Raw genomic sequence first — 22,494 nt, forward strand, 5'->3', positions numbered from 1 at the left:
CTCCCTCCCACATGTACACACACATACACACACACACTCTGTGGGCGTCTGTGAGCACTGGTGGAATGGCAACACAAATGGGCTTTCTGTGGACAGAAAAATGAGGGACCACTGCAGAGGAGAGGAGAGGCAAAAGTATAGGAGAAGCGAGGAAAGGAGACGAGACAGGAGGAGAGGAGACGAAAGAAGAGGTGAAAGGAGAGAACAGGAGGGTAAAGATGAGAGAAGACGAAACATTTAGATGCAAGATGAAAGGTGACAATTGAGGTGGTGAGGGGAGAAACAAAGAGAGAGGAGGAGAGGAGAGGTAAAGTGGAGGCGGTGAAAGAAACGGTGCAGAGTCAAGAGGAAGTGATGAAAGTAGGAATAACAGGCAGAAGGTGAGAGGACAGGTGAGGGGAGATGTGGGAGGGATGGAGGGATGAAAGGAGAGAAGGTGAAATGAGAGGGGGCAAGAGGAGAGGACAGGAAAAGTGAGAGATGAAGCGAAAGGAGAGGAGACAAGAGGAAAGCCAGGTCAGATGGTGCAAATGAGAGGAGAGAATGGGGGAGGTTTGAGTTGAGGCAAATAGTGCAAGGGACAGGAAAGGAGGTGAAATGAGCGGAAAGAATGACAGGAAAGGAGGGAAGAAAAGATGAGATGAGAGGCTACAGCAGAGGTGACAGGATAGCCATGAGAGAATTACTGGAGAGGAAGCGACAACAGACAAGAGGAGAGCCCAAAGGAGAAAAGAGAGGCCAGAAGGCGAGAAGAGAGGCAAAAGAGGTTGGGATTAGAGAGGAGAGGAGAGGAGAGGAGAGGAAAAAAAGAGGAGGTAAGAGGCAAAAGGAGGTGAGAGAATTACAATAAAAGCGGCAACAGGATATGAGAGCAAAATGGAAGAGAGAACAGAAGGTGCAAGAAGAGGTAAAAGAGAGGAGTAGATATGAGAAGAGGTGAAAGGAAAGGAGGAGAGGAGAGGCAAAAATGGGAGAGGAGGCAGAAGAGACAAAAGCAAAGTAGGCAAAAGCAGAGTAGAAGAAAAGAAAGCATTAGAAGAGGCAAAATGAGGTCAAAGGAGAATAGAGGAGGCAAGAGGATAGGCAAAAAAAGAGGAGAGAGGACAGAAGGTGAAAGGAGAGGCAAAGAGAGGTAAGACGAGAATGAGAGGAGGCAACAGGAGACAAAATGAGAGCCAAGAGGATTTGAGAGAGGAAACAGGGAGAGAGAAAAGGAGGAGAGAGGAAGGGATGGGAGAAACAAGAGAAGAGGCAAAGGGAGAGAGGACAGGAGGCAAGAGAAGAGGGAAAGGGAGAGGGAAGAGGAGGCAAGAGAAGAGGGAAAAGGAGAGGATGTGAGATGAGAGAAGGCAACAGGAGGCACGAGAAGAGCAAAAACGGGAGGAGAGAGGACAGGAGATGAACGGAGAAGAGATGAGGTAAGGGGACAGGCAATAGAAGACAATGTTATTGTCTTCATTATTAGCTCTAGAGATTTGATTTTCACAATTTTCACTATTGATCATTGCTGAGAGAATCTTAGTACACTGAACTCCAGTCAATGAGATGTTCCTTTCGCTCCCACTGCGAACAAAAAACTGTCCCAAGATCAGTGCTTAGAGTCTAAACTGTCCATCCACTTCCTGTCCCCCTGCTCTCATTATGACTACAGGAAGAGCACAGTGAGGAGAGGAGAGCGCACGGTAACCATGGTTACATTTAAAAACGCTACCTGTCTATGAGCGGGTCTTTGACACTACTGAAGGAAACCCTCCTGTCTCACCCGTGCTGCACACTTCACAGCCGTTAGTTAATATCCATATCATGCCATGAGCTCCCTTTAGTTATGGATATATGTTAAACGTAGTGGGATGACTGACTATATGCATCAACACCACACACACAGAGACACACAAACCTGAGAGATCCTCCGTAATCCCCTCCAACTCTGTGCCAATTCCAGCACCTATGGAGCTCATAATCTTGTCAATCTGTGGAGAGGAAAAGAGAGAGATGAATTGCATGTTTGCATAACGAAAGGCCCTCATCCCTATTTTTATGTGCTTATTCCATGGCATTTCCCCACAGGCTTCTCCTCATTGCTCTTTTCCCACAAACCCACTTTCGGTTTTTCTTAAATGTCAGTAATTGCGCTCCAAAACCGCTTAATTGTTTGCTAAAAGCTGAGGGAGGAATGGGAATTTTGGGAAGGCAATTTATCACGATCAGCTTAGTTTCACAACATGTCAGTTCGGAGAGAGCTGGGAGAGTGTTTTTGATGAATGTCTCCTCATTAAAATGACAGTGATGTTCAGAGCGAAGAAAGTGTCGTTTCACATCCGTAAAGCTGAACACCTGCCGTCAAAGAACAGCCCTTCGCTGTCTCCCAGCGGACCATGTTTTTACTCCAAAGAGAAAGCCGCTCGGAAGCCCCAGATGAACGGATGCAGAACTCTCCCCTCTCCCTTTGATCAGTTATTTCTAATATATGTTCTCTTCTGAAGACCTGACAGCTGGGTGAGGCTGGGAAAGAAATTGCTGTGACACATTAAATTTATTGAGTGTGGAGATTTAGTCGTCATATGAAGCGGGAAGCCTCTGTGTATCTAAACAGAAGCGCTGACCTGAAAGAGATTTAACTCTAAAGAAGAATTCAAAGAAGAGGAGGAAATTTGAGACTGTCAGTTGAGTTGAGACAGACAAAATCTCTTTTATCATCTGTGCTTTGTTCATTTTGATCTCTAATAAATTGTAGCTATAAGATAAATCTCTCAAGACACCTGTCTAAGATGTTCAGGTCATATTCTTGACATTATTGTAATGATAATTTACCCTTCGAGGGAGTTTGATTGACAGGTGATCTGACCAATCATAACGCAGAATCTGCCATTTTTGTCTGACCGGACAGGAGAGTAGAATTTGAACTTGAAAAATGGTGTGTATTGACGTCTTTCTATGGTTGAAACAAGATACCTTCTGATGTTCATTCATGTTTATTTCATGCTATAACTAGTCTAATGCTAATCTCTCACTACTGTAAAAAAAAATGTAATATGGACAAAAATAATAAAACAAGATTTGTAATTAAATTATAATTTAAAAACCATTTATTAAAATATTTTTATGATATTAAATCAAATGACAATCAAAAAACAAACAAATTATTTAAAAAAGTTAAGTCTAGACACATTACGATAATGAGAATTTTGGATTAAATGTGATTAATTGTCATGAAAATAAATGATTAAATACTATGTTTTCTTTTTTGCAAACGATAGCTTCTTATTTATTATTTTAATTATGACCTAGACATGTTTTTGTTTTGATTTATCAGTTCACTCAGAATTATTAGGATGTCATTATTCAAAGGCACTTCCTCCATTAATTGACTGATTGCTTGACTTTTTATATGCTACATTACCCTGGATAAAAGCTGCCCTAGTGAAAAACAGATCACTGTCAGTGCAAAACAAAAGAGAAAATCGTGTCCCAGGCCTATCATTACGCATATTTAATATAATAAAGAAACACGTTAAAAATCATTTAGCTGCCATGACAACATTGTTGAATAATTTAGGCTTCCTGGCGAAAGGGCATGATTTTGCATCACACATCAAAAACATACGCCGAGCACTGCAAGAAAACCTTTCAAGCCAGTCAGCTTGGTTACTTCAAGCTAAGTGAATTAATTAAGTGGAAATGAATCTGCAATTAGCTGGTAATTAAAACGTTATTACCTCTTCCCACTCTGCCGTAAAGGAGGGGGTTCTCTCTAGTCTGTTGGGGCTGCTTTTACCGGGGCTGTTCTGCCCCCTGGAACTCCACTGCTCCTCCTCGATAGGAGACACGGCCACCAAGTTCGAGTCTGATTTGGAGAAATTTCTGGACAGCTGAAGGTCCAAAACATTTTTGGGCATGGACCTCATCCTCCCAAGAGTGCAGGCTCTTTCCTCGTAGCCGGTATTGCTGCTTGCTGGGCTAGAGCTGCCCGTGCTTTTGCTCCGGACCTCCCCGTTCCTCACATGCACCCCGGGGCTCTTGTCGCCCAATTCGGTGAGAGTTAATGGGCCCTGGTTGACCCGGGTGTGAAAAATCGTCCTGTAGACTATCTGTGGTTTGGCTTCTTTCTGGGTCTTCAGGGCAGACGCCTCGCTGCCGGTGCGAGGAAACGGGGGCGAGTACTCGGGAGCTCTGAGAAAATTCCCGTGCCGGAGCGGAGGCTCAGGAACGATGAACTTTCGCACTTTGCCGTAGAGTTGATAAGGGTTGTCAGGGGATTCGCAGGCAGGAGACGAGCCGTGGAGGAGGCCGGCGAACTGCTCGGGAACGTGGCTGTTTCTCCGGTCGTCTCGCTCTATGCACTCCTTCTGGTGCGCCGCCTCATCTGCAAGGGGAAAAAAGAAGTGTAGGAATCAGAAAAATCTGATTCACACACATGAATAACAGCATAAACAAACCATCTACAACATGACAAACCAAGAAGAAACACTGAGTCTCTTTGAGTGCCTGGAGTGTCCCCCTTTACACAAAAAAGATACAAATGTGTCCTCGCTCTGTACTCCAGACACCGTAGTACTTGAACTAGAGTTGTGTATGTATATATATATGTCATTCGGTCGACTAGCTGTGTTGAGACAAGCACCAACTGAACACCTGAGGCTGGGGGCAAGCCAGTCTGTTCACTGGGGTGAGACAGACCCTGTTCTTGTCCTCCTCTTGTTCCCTACGGCCCACCAAGAACTGTCTCTTGCACTGCCCCATGTAAAGAAGCCCAAGACCCCTTCACTAAAGAGCTCTTAAAAGCATCTGTCCTCAGGCAGCGTGTGATCTGTAGTGTAACCGAGGACAGATCTCGGTTCACGGAGGTCACTGGGTTTATACAGGTCTTGATTAAGATGAGCAGTGTCTATATTTATTATTAGGCTATGATGTTTAAATTCCAGTTGGGGCGTCTGCATTCATCAAGATGTAGGTGTTCTTCCTGTTTCTCAGAAAACAAATTTATTCTATGCAGTCATGAGCATATGAGGTTTTGGAGGTTGTTTTTGCTTTCAAAAAAGTAAACGAATAACAATAATTGCTAGATTTTTTAGATACTTTACATTTTTTTTCAGAAGAAAATATGAACGGTCCTTGCAAGTGGTCAGAACAGTCGCCACCTCAATGCAAAAGTGTTTTGGGTGGATGCTTACATACTGCATCATGTTATCGTCTTATTATATTAAAATGTATAAAAATAACAATATTCTGGTCTCTAAAAAAGACTCTCTCCATTAACATCAACATCAAATAGATGGGATTTGGGCTTTATTGTGTATCAGGTAAAAACTGTTCATTAAACTGTAAATTTATAAAAGTAATAGCACACCTACCCTTAATAAGTTGTAGAACTTGAGGTATCATTTATATCTGTAGCACAAAATATGCTAGACATGTTATGCATCTGAATACAGCCCAGTCTGTGTGAATGCCCTAACCTTTAAGTATGAGCAACAGTAATAGGTCATGCTTATTAGCACAACTAACTAGGTCACTGTGAAATCTGCACACCTTTTACAAGATTTTCTGCACTGACAATGGAATTTTCAGTTAAATAATTTTGATTTACACAATGTACTATTGTTTATTTGTCTAATTGATATTCAAAAGTATTTTAAATGATCCAAAATATGCTAAAATTACCATGCAATTGTCAGTGGAAGTGTAGAATTACATAGCAAGATGCTTCTTCTGCAAATACAAATTCCACAGGTCTAACCATAACTGTAATAATAATATTTAATGCAACTAAAATGTTGGTGTCTTCAACCAAAGCATTGCATGCACACACACACACACACACACACACACACACATACTGGTACATCCAGCTTTGATCCGGTCCAGACAGTCACATGAGTTGTCTTATCTCTTTGCACATAACGCAGAATAATCAACTGAACGGAACGCTCTGCTACAGGCCAAAATAACCACCGGAATTGAGGAATCTGAAAGGAACTATTTAGGAAATAGGATGCTATTTTTATTTTGCATCTAAAAAGCGTTGATCTTGCATAAAGCTCACAGCACAAATAAACAAGACTAAATGGAGAGTGAGCAAATTCAGCTTTGATGAATAAGTAAAACAGCTGTTAAAATGCATTTCTGGTCTCGTCCCAACTCCACACATCCTCAAAACAGGCTCTGAATGCGCCTATAAAGCAACACACTCATGGCATGTAATATAAATCACAGGACCACATTCAAATGTACTACATCGCCTCTCTCATATCTGGCGTATGGTATAGTGAAAAGGCAGCGTCCCGAGTGATAAATAAGGGTGTGGACGGTGGAAGACATGCAATGCTTAAAAGGTTTTTGATGTGTACACCGGATTGGACTCCAGCAGTCAGATTTACTGAACACGGAGAGACATGACGCTAAACAGGATATCAGTATCTATAACACTCGGAGGGAGACATCAGAGCTCAATGCTCCCCCATAACGTCCTTTCCCAGCGTTGGTGCCGTGTTCCAGCTCGTGTAAACAGCATTTTCAACCGATAAAGATCAAATTACACTCCTGCAGGCTGAGGGAGAGCAAAACAGGTGGAGACACCATGAGATTGAGTAGAAATCTCACACACAAACAAAATGAGTTTAAAGGAAGAGTTCACCAAAAAAACAAGAATTTTGGAATCATTCACTCACCATTCACTTTTATGGTCACTTTTGAAGTTTGAAAGCTCCAGTTCCATAATAGCATGGAAAAGAGTGACTGGTACATTTTAAAAAATGTCTTCTTTTATGTCCCATGGAAGAAAGAAAGTCATACAGGTTTGGAGCGATATGAGGGTGAGTAAATGATGACTGAAACAATCCTTTAAAGTCCCAGATTCGCTTATGACCCTGAAAAGAGAGGATAATGTTGTACAAAAGGGCTCGTGTCAGTTTTGATCATCTAGAGAGAAAGGACCGTAAGTTTAACGCCATGATGAGTTCATCCATTGAGAGAGAGACAGAAACAACATGAGCTATCATAACAGTCGTAAAGGTCACTGCCATCTCAGACAAAACAGCGGTTGGCATACAAAACAGAGAGGTCTTGACCGTCAACTGCGAGAAGCCAAATACAAACACGCTGCAGGAAAAACTCACACTGAAAAGGATCAAAAGAAAAAAAAGGTAGGTTGACTCTATCCGTCTGTCTACAGACACTGTGTTTACATTGCAAGAAAGTGTCATGGCTCAACTGTTCCAATCTCATTTCCGCTATTTTTCCATTAAAACTTCCTCTGCCCTCTTTACCTCATAATAAATATGCAAATGAGCCTCCCAAAACAACAATTTGATGCCGACAGTCTCATAATACTGATTCTGAAATAGGTCTAATATCAGTGTAAATAGTTTAAGAACATACAGTATTTGATTAATTTAACATCAAATAAAAGACTTCAAATGAAAAAAACAACAACAACGGCCTAAATAAAAGCATACAGTGAAGTTGCATGTTAAAGAAAAAATGAGTGTGTTCACCAGACTCACAGCAAGGCAGAAGTGGATAACCATCTACAGTATAGAAACCACTCAGCACACCTACACAGCCATAATGGAAAGTTCACTTCAGTTTCTGGGAAACAGATCAAATAAAATGCACAATGTATGGGTAATATAAAGGTATGAGCGCTCCGAGATCTTTGCCATTACTGAGAGAGATGTGTCACCAAACTACGAGAGGTATCAGGGGAAAGAGATTGTTTTGTGTGTGTGGGCTTTAACGTTTTCTGAGAAATCGAATCTGCACAGTTATTTTTGAAAATGTCTGAAGTGCTTTGAGATCTAAGATTGGAAATTTCTTAATAAAATAAAATAAATAAAAATAAAATAAAATCATGAAATGAAATGAAATAAAATAAAATGCAATAAAATAAAATGAAGTAAAATGAAATGAAATTAAAAAAGTGAAATAACATAAAATAAAATTAAGTAAAATGAAATAAAACAAAAACTAGATTAACTATATAGTATAATATAGAATTAAATGAACCAAAATGAGCATTGATGTATTTTAGTGTGTCCCCCTCTATAGTTTCTACTATCTGTTGCTTTTTCCATATTCCTCTCAGGTCAGATCTACATCTGCAACCGCAACAGGTGACATCCGGTAGTCATGGAAACAGCACAGTGGCTTCCTAAAATCATGGGCTCAAAGCTCTTGGCCTTCAGAAGGGAGAGAGGAAACAGAGAAAGTAAGAAGACAGACAGACAGACAGACAGACAGAAAGAAAGCGATCTACTGCAGATTGACTGCGGCGCCATCTGAACTGACCCACAGGGCAAAGAATCAGAGAGATCTCAGCAGAAGTGCTCAAGTCTTATCTGAGCACAGCAGAGAGTGCATCAAAAGCTCATGCAGGGTACAAAAGGCTGATCCGGGGTCAGCGGGAGGAAATCTATCCCGCAGCACAGCGTCTGAACTCTTCCCACGTAATTAGATCGCTTGGGTTACTTGTGGTAATTTATGAAGACGCATATGAGAAGCTCCAGCTTTGAGGCGAAAACAGTGGGGCAGAGATCATGCCCTGATAAAAACAAATCCATCCCGTTCAATTTGATGGACTGACAGGCCATGTATTCAACAAAACAAGCAGAGAACAGGTGCAAAAAGCAATTGACTAACAGCTGTGGCAAATTTCTCAGGTTTAAAAGGATTTTTGCACAAAAAAATTAAAACTATGTCACAATTTATTACGTTCCAAACTCCAAAAGAAGTATCATAAAAGGAGTCCAGGCTACTCCAATATTACATAGCCTCTGATGAAAAGATTGAAAATTACTCGTTTACTATATATCTTAATACTATAAAGCCTACTGTATCATATTTGATACAGATTTCCTGTGATCAGAACTTTGCTGAAAACTCTGTTGTAGGTTTACTTTAGTATCCATACAATATTATTTTTTTTATTAAAAATCATTTTAAAATGTATCATATATGATACAATAGGTGAAACGTTTATTTATACATATCTCAATTATCATTGTATTGCATTGCATTACCCGACCAAAATAAAAAGTACAGAGCTTTAATCCTAAAATTACTATAAACATTTAAATATCATCTTACTAAGACATATTATTGGGAGATATGGAGTGACAACTGATATTTATATGCAGTTTTATGTAAATAGTCTGTTATACTGTTAAAGATTAAGATCTCATTTATTCACATTACTTTTTGGGCATATACATATCAGCAAATTACATATCTTTTAACAGTTTTGGCCTTTGAAGTTATGTGGCCAATATTAAGGCATTTATATTCTGCTATATCATACTATATGAGCCATAAAAGTCTGATGTATCAAATATGACAACATGCATGCAAATTGTTGTTTAAAGGTTCAATAAACAATTTTTAAAAAGGGACTATTATTTTATTTCAGGCTTTACAAGGTTAACTCTCATTTGCACTTGCACATATTCAAACTTGACACATCAAGAATGACTCCAACAAGAATGATACAAGAATGATACATCCTATTTAACATACTTAAACCCAAATGAGATTTGAGAGAGATTTTCAGAATACAGAGCTCAAGTCATATATGGACCTCTTGCTGTTTTGAAAGCAAAGTAAATGAGGACTGAAGTTTGATTTCAGGTGACTAGACGGCTGGGGTGTAAGAGCAACTTACGGGGGTCTTGTCAAGATGATGGGCTTACACTGCTGTATTCCTGACTCACTAGCACGAAGAGTTCCTCCAGAACATGCAGTAAACAGCAGGGAGGAGAACATTAATTTAACCCCGACAGGGGTTAAATTAAAAAGAGTGGATATTCTTAAAAAAGTTGTGAATCTCCCCTCCCTCCATTAAACATTTCCATGGAGAACCATCCATGGTTAAAAATACCACATACTGCAATAAAGCTACACCACCTACCTCCTTCTTGAAAACCTCTATCACACTCGTTCTTACCTTTGCAGGACGGGTATGAAGCAGCAAAACAGCCAGCAGGACTTTCCCGGAGAAGGATCTCGTGAGGAATGAGGCTCCGACCTCTGAGGTCACACACTCACACCTTCGTTTACATGTAGTTTTTCATTCTCAAAGATCTGATAGGGCCACTTTTGCACCACACAACATTCCAGTGATGTTTCTGTGCACACACACTCACACACGCTCATCTGTGCACATACTCGATCACACTGTCATGTTTTGTCATGTCACAGCTTTGGAGAGAAACTGAAAGATGAGTATTCTGCACGTATGTATTTGTGAGCTGACATATGTGAACTTGTGGCTCACTGTGTGTTGAAGTTATCTATTTAGATTAGTCTGAAATTCATAATCAGGGTGGGGTTGTAGACACAGGAGGAGGTAACAATGGAGAACAGTTGAAAAAGAGCAGAATAGGCTGAGCCTCTTACACACACACACACACACACACACACACACACTCTGAGCTGATGGCTGTCTTTTCCAGGGGATTAAAGGCCACATGTTTAATTGCTTGTTAACAAATGTTTACTGCGCCGTATTGAACTGCACCCATTTCCTGCCAAAAATAGGGCCAGAGATCCTGCCAGACCTACAGCAGCTCGCAGAGAGAGAGAGAATGAGAGAAAAATGTATCTGTACCCAATGCTTTTTACATTTAATAATAAATAAATATATGACTGTAATATTCTAATAGTGCAGAGAAAAATCTTCTCAGTGCTTGCTAAGGCAAACATCAATATTACTATTGCTTATACTTAGGGTCTGCAAGATACAGTAATTATGCAATACTGAAATAAAATCTATGACTTTTTTTTAAAAACTATTTTAAGGAACATAACAGATTTTTTAAAGACATTTTTAAATATTTTTTTTTACTATAATTATTCACAAAAAATTGACCAAAAGTAACAAAAAATCTATTTCATACAAATCCTGTTCTTTTGAACTTTCTAGTCATCAAAGATCCTAAAAAAATAAATAAGTTTCTACAAAAATACTAAGCAGCACAACTGTTTTCAAAATGTGATAATATGAAATGTTTCTTAAGCACCAAATCAGCATATTAGAATGATTTCTGAAGGATCATGTGACACTGAAGAGTGGAGTAATGATGCTGAAAATTCAGCTTTGCCATCACATTAATAAATTACTGTACATTTTAAAATATATTCAACACTTTAAATTGTAATAATATTTCACAATATTACTGTTTTTCTGTATTTTGGATCAAATAAATGCATCCCTGGTGACAGTGAGACTTCTTTCAAATGCATTTAAAAATTTTTACCAACCCCAAACTTTTGAACTGTCAAACTTTATAAAAAAAAAAAATAATAATAATAATAATAGAGCAATAGTAATAGCGATGCTATCAAACATCTCAACTCAAGCATTTAGCATAAAATTCCAATAGCCAAAAAACTTGTAGTGACATTAACATAAATTAGCACAAAAAATGAGCTTGTGTAGCCTACAGACAGTCATAAAGCAGGCGTGTATGAGCGAGAGTGCTACATCAGCTGGGGTAAGTTAGGTTATGTTTGCAGGCAAGGGTTCAGCATCACGTCTGGTACAATCTTGTTTCATTTTCTGTGCTGTTCGTCTTTGACTCACTCTCAGATATTAAAAGCCACAGAACAATATCAGACCTGTCAATCACCGAACATCTTAAAGGGCCTGCTGCCCGACATATACATGCACATGGATTCAAATCAGTCTATGAGTCTGTCAGTCTCTCAGTTCTCATGGGCGGCACCGGCACCGGCACCATATACTATTCAATATACCCTTTCTTATACGGAATTGCCATGTATCTCTCTATATGCCCACAGGAATCATAAACAATTATGAAATATTGAATTCGCTGTAGCTTTACCATTTGTCTCAAACTGCAGATCTCCCAGGCAACCAGCATCGACAAGTGCTGTGGGGTCTGCATGCTGTCAGAAGAGTGATGTTAGATTGGTGTTACATTAGAAACCAGAATTGTTCAGATGATACGTGTGTGTGTGTGTGTGTTTATACAGTTGTAATTGCACATGTATTTGTGTGTGTGTTTATGGGTGGACAATAAAAACATAAATTTTTATCTAACCACTCAACACACAGGACTGTGATCTCTGAATCCCTGTGGGTGGCTGCACTACAGGGAACACACACACACACACACACACACACAGATCCTCTAATCAAACTCTCTTTAATGGAATGATGGTGTTTAATTATGCCACGGTGCCCCGTTAGCACACTGAGTCATAAAGACGAGTAGAGCGCACAATAATGCTTGCATGAGTGCATGGGCACACACCAAAACACTCCATTAATACAGTGACCAGCATAAGTGGCCATCAGGTCAGTTTATAGTTCTTAGACGTTTGAAGAACTCTATGAGGCAGTACAGAAGAAGACGGGAAGACACTCAGGACAGTCCACCTTTCAATTAAGAGAGACAATCAACTCATATAGGCAACATCTACAGGTGCATCTCAATAAATTAGAATGTCGTGGAAAAGTTCATTTATTTCAGTGATAATAAAGAAATAAAATAAATACATCAGAATTATTTTTAAAAGGGCTGACAACATACAGAAGAAATATTTAAGATACTGCATTATTAGTTTTGGGTTGGTAAGACATTTTAATGTTTTTGAAGAAGTCTCTTTTGCTCACCAAGGCTAAAAACAGTGATATTGTAAAATATTATTACAATTTAAATGAAATGTTTTATATGGTAATATATTTTAAAATGTCATTTATTCCTGTGATGGTAAAGCTGAATTTTCGAGAAGGGTCTGGCTGCAGACATGCGCTTGCATTTTCAGACTTGCACTCTCACACACCTGCACTTCCGCGAGTGACGTCACTTGCAGTCTTTTTTTATTTTTTATTTAATTTAATTAAAATGAATCTCTTAACATTTTACACAATTATCCAGGTGGTGAAGACAAGAAAAAAGAAACTAAATCACGAAGTCACTTGCAATCGCCGCTTGCACTCTCAGCTACTTGCAATCCACACGAATCGTGCTCAAAAAAAATATTTTGAGATACTGGATTTTTGACTTTCATGAGCTGTAAGCTCTAATCATCAAAATTAAAACAAAAAAACTTTTGAAATGTTTTACTTTACATGTAATGAATCTAGAATATATGAAAGTTTCACTTTTTGAAATAAGTTACAAAAAAAAGAACTTTTTCATGATATTCAAATTTTTTGAGATGCACCTGTATATCCATGTATATGTCATGGAAGCTACTGTAATTGTTACTGTATCATAATTTACTTTAGCAGTTTGTACTCATTCATTCAGGCTTTCCACAATCTGCAAAAATGTCCAAAAAATAGCAAAATGCATAAATTGTATTATAATCAGAATTTATTCCAATTCATCCCTTGGTAATTACGATTTCCAAAGTCATAAGTAAAGGCTTGCAAAGAAAATCAAATATTAATTATAAACAATATTGCAATTTAAATATTCTAATATTGAATTCTGCCAACAACGATGAAAATCACAGCTTAACTTTTCAGTTGGGTGGGGGTTAAGGATGCAGGTTATCATGCCTGGGACCAAAAAGAGAACAACTTCACTGTATCTCGCAGCTGAAAGGCCTCTGCGCATCGCAGCGCTGCAATCTCACTCATCTCTCTCCACGATTACAAAACACCACATCAATAACGCTTGCACCAAGCGCAGCTGGATAAAAATACACCACCTTTGGTAACCCAAAGCGATGAGAACTTGTCTTCTCCACACTCTCATCATGCCTCTGTCTATCTCTCCATCTCTCTCGCACCTACTGTAGGGAAACGACAGAACTTCATTTCATCACCTATGATCACATCAAAGAAACTACAATGCGCTCCTCACTCAACACTAGTTGCCAAGGCAACAATACAATTGACCTTATAAAGCTAATAAATATTGAGGAGGAGGAAGATGGAAAAAAAGAAGATGGGGTGAACGAAAGCATGAAAATGTGAGATCTATTCCTGGAGCTGCAGAGAGAGGACTTCAATGCCTTTACTGTGATTTTGACTCTGATCCGCGACTTCAATCGCAACAGCGCTTGGAATTCATGTCTTGGACTCAGAGGAGATGCTAACATGTGATTCCTGTGATGGCCCTTTTTTGTCTTCGTATGCCAGCAGAATTAAATAAAAATACTGAATCGACTGAACGTACTATGAGATCTCAATGTTGATAACCCAAAAATCTGCTTCTGTTCAAGGCAAAGAATCTCAGAACTTAACGCCACCGGATGAAACAAGCTCAAAAACCCCATGAAACGCCACCATTACACAGTCCTGCGACGGTGGGACACAGGACACCTTTATTAGGGCAGACCGTCAGGGAGCCGCCATCAAAGAGAAGAGCAGAGGACCCCTCCATTTGAAAAGCCCCCTGTTAGACTGGAGAGTGACTGAGATGAAAAGGCCCCTTTCACAGTAGAGACCTGGCAAACAGAGATATAAACTCCCCTGCAGCACCAAAAGGGTTTTGTATGCTGCAGCGACATTTCCTTCGCTATCTATCACCGTTTGCCTTCTTTAAGAGATCGATTGTCTTGTACAGAGGGAATGGTGTGTGATGTGGCCAGGGAGAGTCGTGTAACTCACAGGCCAAATGAGGCTTTGGTTAAAGGTTTGCCAGGTCCTCCTGTGACACATCCACAGGTGGAGAGGTTTTCGGGAGCGACAGAGATGAAGGTAATGACTCCCATTGGGATCTATACGAGTGACTGAGTTTAATAAATGGTAGAAAAATTTGACACAGTTTTCGATGGGGAGTGAATTTACCAGCAATAGATCTTTCTTACCAGACATAGAAAGCACTGTGCAAAATAATAAAATAAAATACACACACATATATGGATATATATGTAAAAAAATATTTGTCTGAATACCTGAATTATTATTTAACTAATTTTCCCTTGCATGTTAGAGACAAATAGTGCAAGTAACTGTGTCACTCACTGCAGAGATGAGTCAGTCTCCATTTTTGCGTGAAACTGTACCTGTCGCAAAAACGTCAAGACACATCATTATTTTGTTTCTCATATCAATTTGTTTAACAAGAGTTATTTCAAATCTGGAGGAAAAATAACATCTTTGGTGCTCCATGATAAACTACTAATGGAAAAAGTTGTTTTTTAAAAATATATTTTACTGGTCAACTCACAAATAACTGTTTTTTTTACTTGCCAACTACAACTCTTACTAAAAAGTGGTGGCTGTTCATTTTGGATGCTCCCTGACTGAATGAGGAAAGTAAAAAAGGGGGAAAAAACACTTTTAACAAAGGTAGATATTGCAACATCCCCCACTGTTACCGACTGTATCTAAACTGAAAACAGCAAATTTGGCAAAAGTGAATAAGCAGTAACTCTTCAAATTAAATTCTCTCTCTCCCTCCTTCCTACTTTTCCCCATTTTCTCTGAACACATGCGTAAGGGGATCAGGGTGCCAGACAAGCATGTGCGCAGCATTAGTACAAACCAACAGACTGCGAAGTACACCAGCGTCACCATGACTACCCCACCTCAGCACCAGGAATGGCATCGCCATGGAAACAGCATCAACAGCCCACTCGGCCAGCAGTGCCGTAGGTGGATGCTGAGGAAATGACAGGCAGGAAGTGGCGGCCTTGGCAGCGAAACCGCCCGTGCCAAAACACTGACGTCTGCTGAGATGGTGCATCTGCAGCGGGCCTCTCTATGTGCAACAATTCAGACTGAGGACATTCCCACATGCCGGTTTCATACAGTGCCGAGTAGCAGAGCGGCACTTTAAAACGCCGTTCAAGCCATTAAAAGGTGGTTTGATGAGTAATTTAGTCACACTTTTACAGTAGTGCTGCTCAAAGCAGCGGGAATCACTCTGTTGTTGGCACAAGCACTCTGAGCCAATCAAGAGAGAGGCCTCCTGCTGAAATTAACATGTCTGTATGAGAAACGTAAGGGGGGTTGGGTTGTTTTATCCAGCTTGTGATCTCATTGGCTGAAATGCCTATAGAAACAGCATCCCTGTGAACAGAAAGCGAATGCATCCCAAAGCTACCATTATTTGTTCACTCAGACACTCGACACTTTTACACCTCCATATTCTTACTGCATGTCAGCAGTTTTCTCAAATCGTGTCTTTTTTATTTGTCGTAAGGGATTATATTTGAGAAATCTCGTCCTCTAGACAACAAGAGGAAGTTAAATGCTAAAGAAAGGTCGTACCAGTGACGCTGTAGTCTTCGGCCGATCCGATGGAGCAGTTGGCGGGGCTGATGGGAGGGCTGGTGCTGAAGCTGGCGTAGCCGAGTGATGAACTGACCTCCGAAGGATCACCGCTGTGGTTCTGCAGGGGTTTCTGGACGTCCTGGGAGGAGGACAGTGAGGTCCGTTGCTTTGGCTATGACAGGAAAGAGTGTAATGTTAGCATCAGTCACTTAAAGAGGAGACTTTTATAAGCCTATTTTATATTAGCCAAGTCTGCTGCAACAGATCCTTATGTAATTCTATCTAAATTGTAATGTAGAATTTACACTTCAATAAAATGAGGAAATTGGAGGCCTTTTGTGAGGCACCGTAGCCCACGTGGAAAGCAATGATGTGCAACATAACCAATTACTGGCTGCTGGAGTCACTAGAAAAGAGTGGTATCACATTTCTGGACTGTGAAAATGAACGACAATGCATAAATGTGCAGAAAATTAAGAGCAGCAGACTGAGGGTGGTCATGTTTCACTGAGCAATGTTCATGTTTAAGATTCACCAGAATTTTATCAAACTTGTTTTTAAACAAAAATAAAATGGAAACCCATTTCTAACTTAGGTAGGTAAGTGTGCTAAAGTTTAAAATATATAAATTCACACTATGAGATATAAAGTCACATTGTGAGATTTGAGATGTGATATTGCAGTTATTAGTAATAGTTGCAATTGAGAGATATAGCATCACATTTTGTGGTATAGAAAGTCTCAATTACGAGAAATAGTCAAAAAAGTGAGATATATGAAGTTAAATTGTGAGATAAATTCACAATTTCGAGAAATAGTCGCAAATTGTGAGAAAGTCACAATTACGAGAAAGAGTTGCAGTTGTGAGAAAGTCGCAAATACAAAAAATAAAGTCAAATTTGTAAGATATAAAATTGAAGTTAGGAGTAAAGAAGTTGCATTAATAAGAAATAGTCGCAATTGTGAAATATAACATTTTGCGGTATAAAGTTGCAATTAAAAGATATAAAGTCACATTTATGAGATATAAATTCGAAACTGCGAAATATAAAGACAAATTGTGAGATATAAATTCACAATTATGAGAAATAGTTGCAACTGTAAGAAAGTTGCACTTATAAAAAATAGTTGCCATAGTCACAATTACGTAAAATAGTCGCAATAAAATTAATTGCGAGGCATAATTATGGGAAACAAAGTGAAAACTTTTTTTTATAAATTAATTTATTTTTTATTTTTATTTATTTATTTGCCAAAAATGGGTTTTCATAAATGACTTGGAATTCATCGTAACCCCTTTTTTGGTAACACTTTAAATTAGGGAACACATATTCACTATTAACTACAACTTTTGCCTCAAACTCTTAAGTTGCTGCTTATTAATAGTTAGTAAGATAGTTGTTAAATTTAGGTATGAGGTATGATTAAGGCATCTAAAAATAAAAAATAAGGCATTAATATGTGCTTTATAAGTACTAATAAACAGTCAATATGCTAGTAATATGCATGCTATAAGCAGCTAGTTAATTGTGAGAATTGGTCCTTAAAATAAAGTGTTACCCCTTTTTTGCCCATGGTGCCCATACAAAACTCACAGCAACAATGCGAAAATGAGGTGGATTTGTTGCTACACAGTTGCTAAGGTGTTCTGTCTGGTTGATAGCATTTTGCTGTGCACATGCTAGATGACCTGCATAGTAGATTACTGGCTCAAATCAATAGATCCCATCCTCAAGTTTGTATGCTATTCTGAGGCATTCCTTTACTAACAACCTCTGCAAAGACATCCCAACAAAAATCAAATGCACTACGCAACAGAGTTTGTCTGCAGGAGAAAAGAAAGTTTTGAAAAAGCCTGCAAGTAGGAGATGGAATGGATGTGAGATACATATTGCTCAGCAAGAGGGAGAGACAGAGCGAGACAGGGAGAGAAAACAACAAAAAGAGATGACTATGTGCAGAGTCAAGCAGTTGTATAACCACAGGAAGCCTTACATAAGCATCATCTTCACTTCCTGTTGCATCACAGGTGTCCAAAATGCCAAATTAATTCATTTGCATGAGAAAAATGTCTCTGATTTAAGTGACTTAATTTCACACACGCACGCACTTGGCAGAAACCTGGCACCACTTCAAAACACAGATGAAAAAAAAAGAATACTGAAATACTAAAAGGAGAAAATCTGAGAGAATTTGAAAAAGATGGTTTTGGAGAAAAAGCAAAGAAGACTGAAGTAAAAAGAGGGTGAAAGCAGGTATAACTGTTGTCTATGCTATATACAAAAACCAACTTTCATGCATAATAAATCAGTTTAAATCAAAAGCTCTTTACCATACATGCTTCATCCACCCTTAAATCAAGTTTCTTTCTTCTGTCCATGTCTAATAAAGTATAATATGACTGCTGCTTACCTCTTACGGCCTCCGGCCAATTTATAACTCTTCACCTCCCTGACAGCTGTTTCCTTTGACAATACAATTCTCAAAGATGTTTTTGGCCTCATATGCTCACTCAGACTAGCTCAGTATTGAACAATTTATCTTTATTCTTACCTCTCAGTTTGGTTAAATATTCAGATATGGGAAACATCAACCTTTTGGAGGACATGACCTGTGTGTTAATATACAAAAGTTTCTTAACATACAATTATGCTTAGTTTCTTCTTTGCTTATGTTTTAAATTTGATTCTGCAATTTTGTTTTGCATTGGCTCCCTCTGCTTGTATTTTGCTCTCCTATTTGTGCAACTATTTCTAACTATGTTCTGTTTTTTTCTTGGTTTGATCCTCATCTGTTTGTATTTGCTCATTTTATGCAAAGTATATAAATAATAAATAATAATATAAATAATAAAAAATAATAATCATTATTACTAGTGTTAGTATTAGCATACTGTTGGTTGGTTGGTGTTTTAACACCCTACCAGCTTCCTTTGCTATTTTCATGTGGAAATATTATAAAAAGAAAATGTATTTAGGAGTAATATAATTTCCTTAGAGAGCTTAAACCAGCACAGTTTAAAGGGGTGGTTGATTGCGATTTCACTTTTTTAATGTTAGTTAGTGTGTAATGTTGCTGTTTGATCATAAACAATATCTGCAAAGTTACGAAGCTGAAAGTTCAATGCAAACGGAGATATCGTCTTTTAAAATTCTGGCAGTTTAATGCCTACAAAAACGACTGGTAAGGGACTACAACGAGTTACTTCCCAGATCCGTTACGTCAAGAACCCAGAATTTGACATAAACCCCGTCCTCTGCGTCTCAATCGGGCTCGAATTGATAAGCAATATAGACACGTCATTGTTTACAATACAACCAGAGCACATGCCGCTATGTTGAGGGGCGGCACGTTTAGACGCACGCTAGAGGCGGTTTAGCCAATCACAACACACTGGGCCAGCTAATCAATCAGAGCCCATCGTGTATTTCTGAGGGAGGGGCTTCATAAAAGCAGGAAATGATCAGCGCATTCAGAGAAGAAGGGGCAGAGCCGTGTGGAATAAAGGTAAATTATGTGAAAAATAATGCGTTTTTTAACAAACGAATCATTAATACATGTTAGACTGCACCCCATAAACACAATCAAGCCTATAAAAAAAACAATCAACCACCCCTTTAATAAAATATGCACTCTGATACTGATATGATACTGCACTCTGGCATTGGCGGATCTTCATTTAATATTAAGAATCATGTGTGATTCTGGAACGTCCTATTCAGCATTGTCTATATATCCCATCCCAGCAATTATTGAAAATACTGATGCTATTATTTTACCAAGCAGATATTTGACTTGTTTTTGATTTTGTGTATACTTTATTTAGAAACCTTACTCTCTATTACTGCTTTTCAATGCGATCTGAATGACTTTTAAAAAACTCTGCAGCACTTAATGTTCCTTGTCTGTTGGAAAAGAGGTGAAAAAGACAGTTAAGCAAATGGTTTGTATTTGACTAAGCACATCCGCCACAGTTTTGCCCAAATCTGCAAATTCAGGCAGTTTTCATTTTGTTGTCAAACACACCTTGGTGTCAGGAACTGCTGCTAATGAACCTGTTACTCACACACTTGCAGTCTCACACCATGAACTCCTAATGAGTCTGTCATGGCTGACTGTAGTTAAATTAAAAAACAAAACATGCCTGTTCATCAAGCACACCCACTGTCTCCTCTAATAATGTTGTACAGCAGTCTCACACTCACCCTCTCCCCAAGGTGAAGATCAGAGAGGAGGAACAGGATGCACACCTGCTTCACTTACTTTGGCTGCGCGTTAGCTCACTAATACCACATTGATTACGCTGGCCCATTATTCGGAAAGCGAGTGCAGAGTGAGAAATTGTGCGCTAATTTATGGATGGTAATTATGATAATTATTCAGTGGGCTCTGGGATCACGGGGCAATAAATGCCACTAACGCGACTGTTTCACCTCCCAGTGGGGCATTCAGGAATGCAGTACTGTCAATGCATATGCAGATCACATTCAGCTCAAATCTCAGAGCGAGAATTTATAATTATGGAGAATCCTTGATTCCTTGATTTTATATGCTCATCTGGTTTGGGAAATACAATCACATTGAGTGACACATACTGTTGATCTACATGGATGACACTTGTCAAGAACGTGTTCAAATCCAATTCTCATTACCATAATGTGCAACACTGTCATAATATGGGCTTAAAATACATTAAAAATATAATGGTTACACTTTATTTTGATAGTCCACTTTAGACATTCTATTACTTATAAGTAATTTTGCAACTACATGTCAACTAATTCTCATTAATTTGCAACTACATGTCTACTAACTCTCAGAGTAGACTGTTAGGTTAGGTTTAGGGTTAGTAGAATAAGTTGACATATAGTCAGTATGTTGTATGTTGTGGACCCATCAAAATAAAGTGTTAGAAGATATTAAGCAGACAGACCACTAATACTCTAATGACTGCTAGTTCACATGTAGATGCAAAGTTACTTACTGTTAGTTGGATTTCTAAAGTGGACTATCAAAATAAAGTGTTACCAATATAATATGATTGAATATAATCTTAAATATATTTTTATTGTTTCTACAAATTGAGAAATTACAGTAAATAAAATTGTAGTGAACCTATTAATATTGCTTCTATATAAATATCGCAAAATATCTATTAATATGCTTTTTGATATTACAGTAACGCAGTGGTTCTCAACCAGGGGCTTCAACAAACTTGTCAAGGTGACGTAATTTATTTAATTATAATAAAGAAAATCTAACTTAATTAAAATGCTAAAACACAAACACACACACAAAAGAAAAAAAATAAAATGTAAACTTAAATCATATTTATTTCCCCGCTCAATAATTATTATTTTTACTGAAGAACATACAGAATCAGACTCTTGAATCAGGGTTTCTGCAGGATTTTTAAGCTCAAATTTAAGACTTTTTAAGACCTTTTTTAAGACCTGCACAAATAAAATTAATACCATATGAGCGGGGTAGGGCAATGTAGTACCATATTAAACTGTAAAATTACTGTAAAAAGCATAATTTACAGTTCAGATACAAGTTTTCACAAAAACAAAGTTTTATAAAATGATAAACTTTACATTTCAGCCTTTAAGCCATTGTTAAGAAAATGGATGAGTCAGAAGTATTAATTATTATATTAATTTAAACAATTATTATCAATTAATTATTATATAAATTAAATAACATAAATTAGGGGTGTGCGATATTGACAAAAAATGATACCTCGATAATATTTTGGGATTTTATCTATAACGATAATTAAACAATCTTTTGCTGAGTGTGTAACTGTGCTGATATCTTAAGGACTACCGTGGACAGCTGACTCTGTGCGGTCAGTGCACAGCAGTGATAGAAATTAATCATTTCCAACAAGTTTTATGGGCATTTTTACCTTTAAGCCATTTTTTTCTAAAAGTGTGCACCATCTTTTGAGTCAAATTCTTGCATTTGGGTTGTTACCAAGCAAATTAAATCAGTATCAACAAAATTGATCTTTGCAATGCAGAGGAGAAACAGAAGCTGCATTAGAAGTGTCATTTAGATGCATTTACACACTGTTTAATGCAGCCCTGAGGAACATTAAATACTTTAATCTGCAATTACAAATGCATAAATAATGTTTTGATATTTTAAACATAAAACATTAAAAACTGATGTTTGAAATTATTTAAAAAATGAAAAGGTACCTTAAATGTGAAATTAAAACCGCCAGTAGGTGGCAGCAAGTCACTGTTAAGTGAGTCATTGCGACTGAACCGAATCATTTAAACAGTTGATTCATT

General features: G+C 38.3%; 1 protein-coding gene across 1 annotated transcript in view; it reads right to left on the bottom strand.

The window, feature by feature from the left end:
- anks1b (ankyrin repeat and sterile alpha motif domain containing 1B) overlaps window positions 1-22,494 on the bottom strand; it is a 183,630-nt gene that overhangs the window by 53,592 nt on the left and 107,544 nt on the right. The window contains exons 12-14 of the mRNA XM_016534846.1: window positions 16,190-16,364; window positions 3,717-4,363; window positions 1,898-1,970 (exon numbers count right to left, since the gene is read on the bottom strand). Coding sequence (XP_016390332.1) covers window positions 1,898-1,970; window positions 3,717-4,363; window positions 16,190-16,364 — 895 coding nt within the window. The remainder of the gene's footprint in view (window positions 1-1,897; window positions 1,971-3,716; window positions 4,364-16,189; window positions 16,365-22,494) is intronic.

This window comes from Sinocyclocheilus rhinocerous, unplaced genomic scaffold (genome assembly GCF_001515625.1).
Source record: "Sinocyclocheilus rhinocerous isolate Xijiao unplaced genomic scaffold, SAMN03320098_v1.1 scaffold153, whole genome shotgun sequence".
NCBI classification, from domain to species: Eukaryota; Metazoa; Chordata; class Actinopteri; order Cypriniformes; family Cyprinidae; genus Sinocyclocheilus; species Sinocyclocheilus rhinocerous.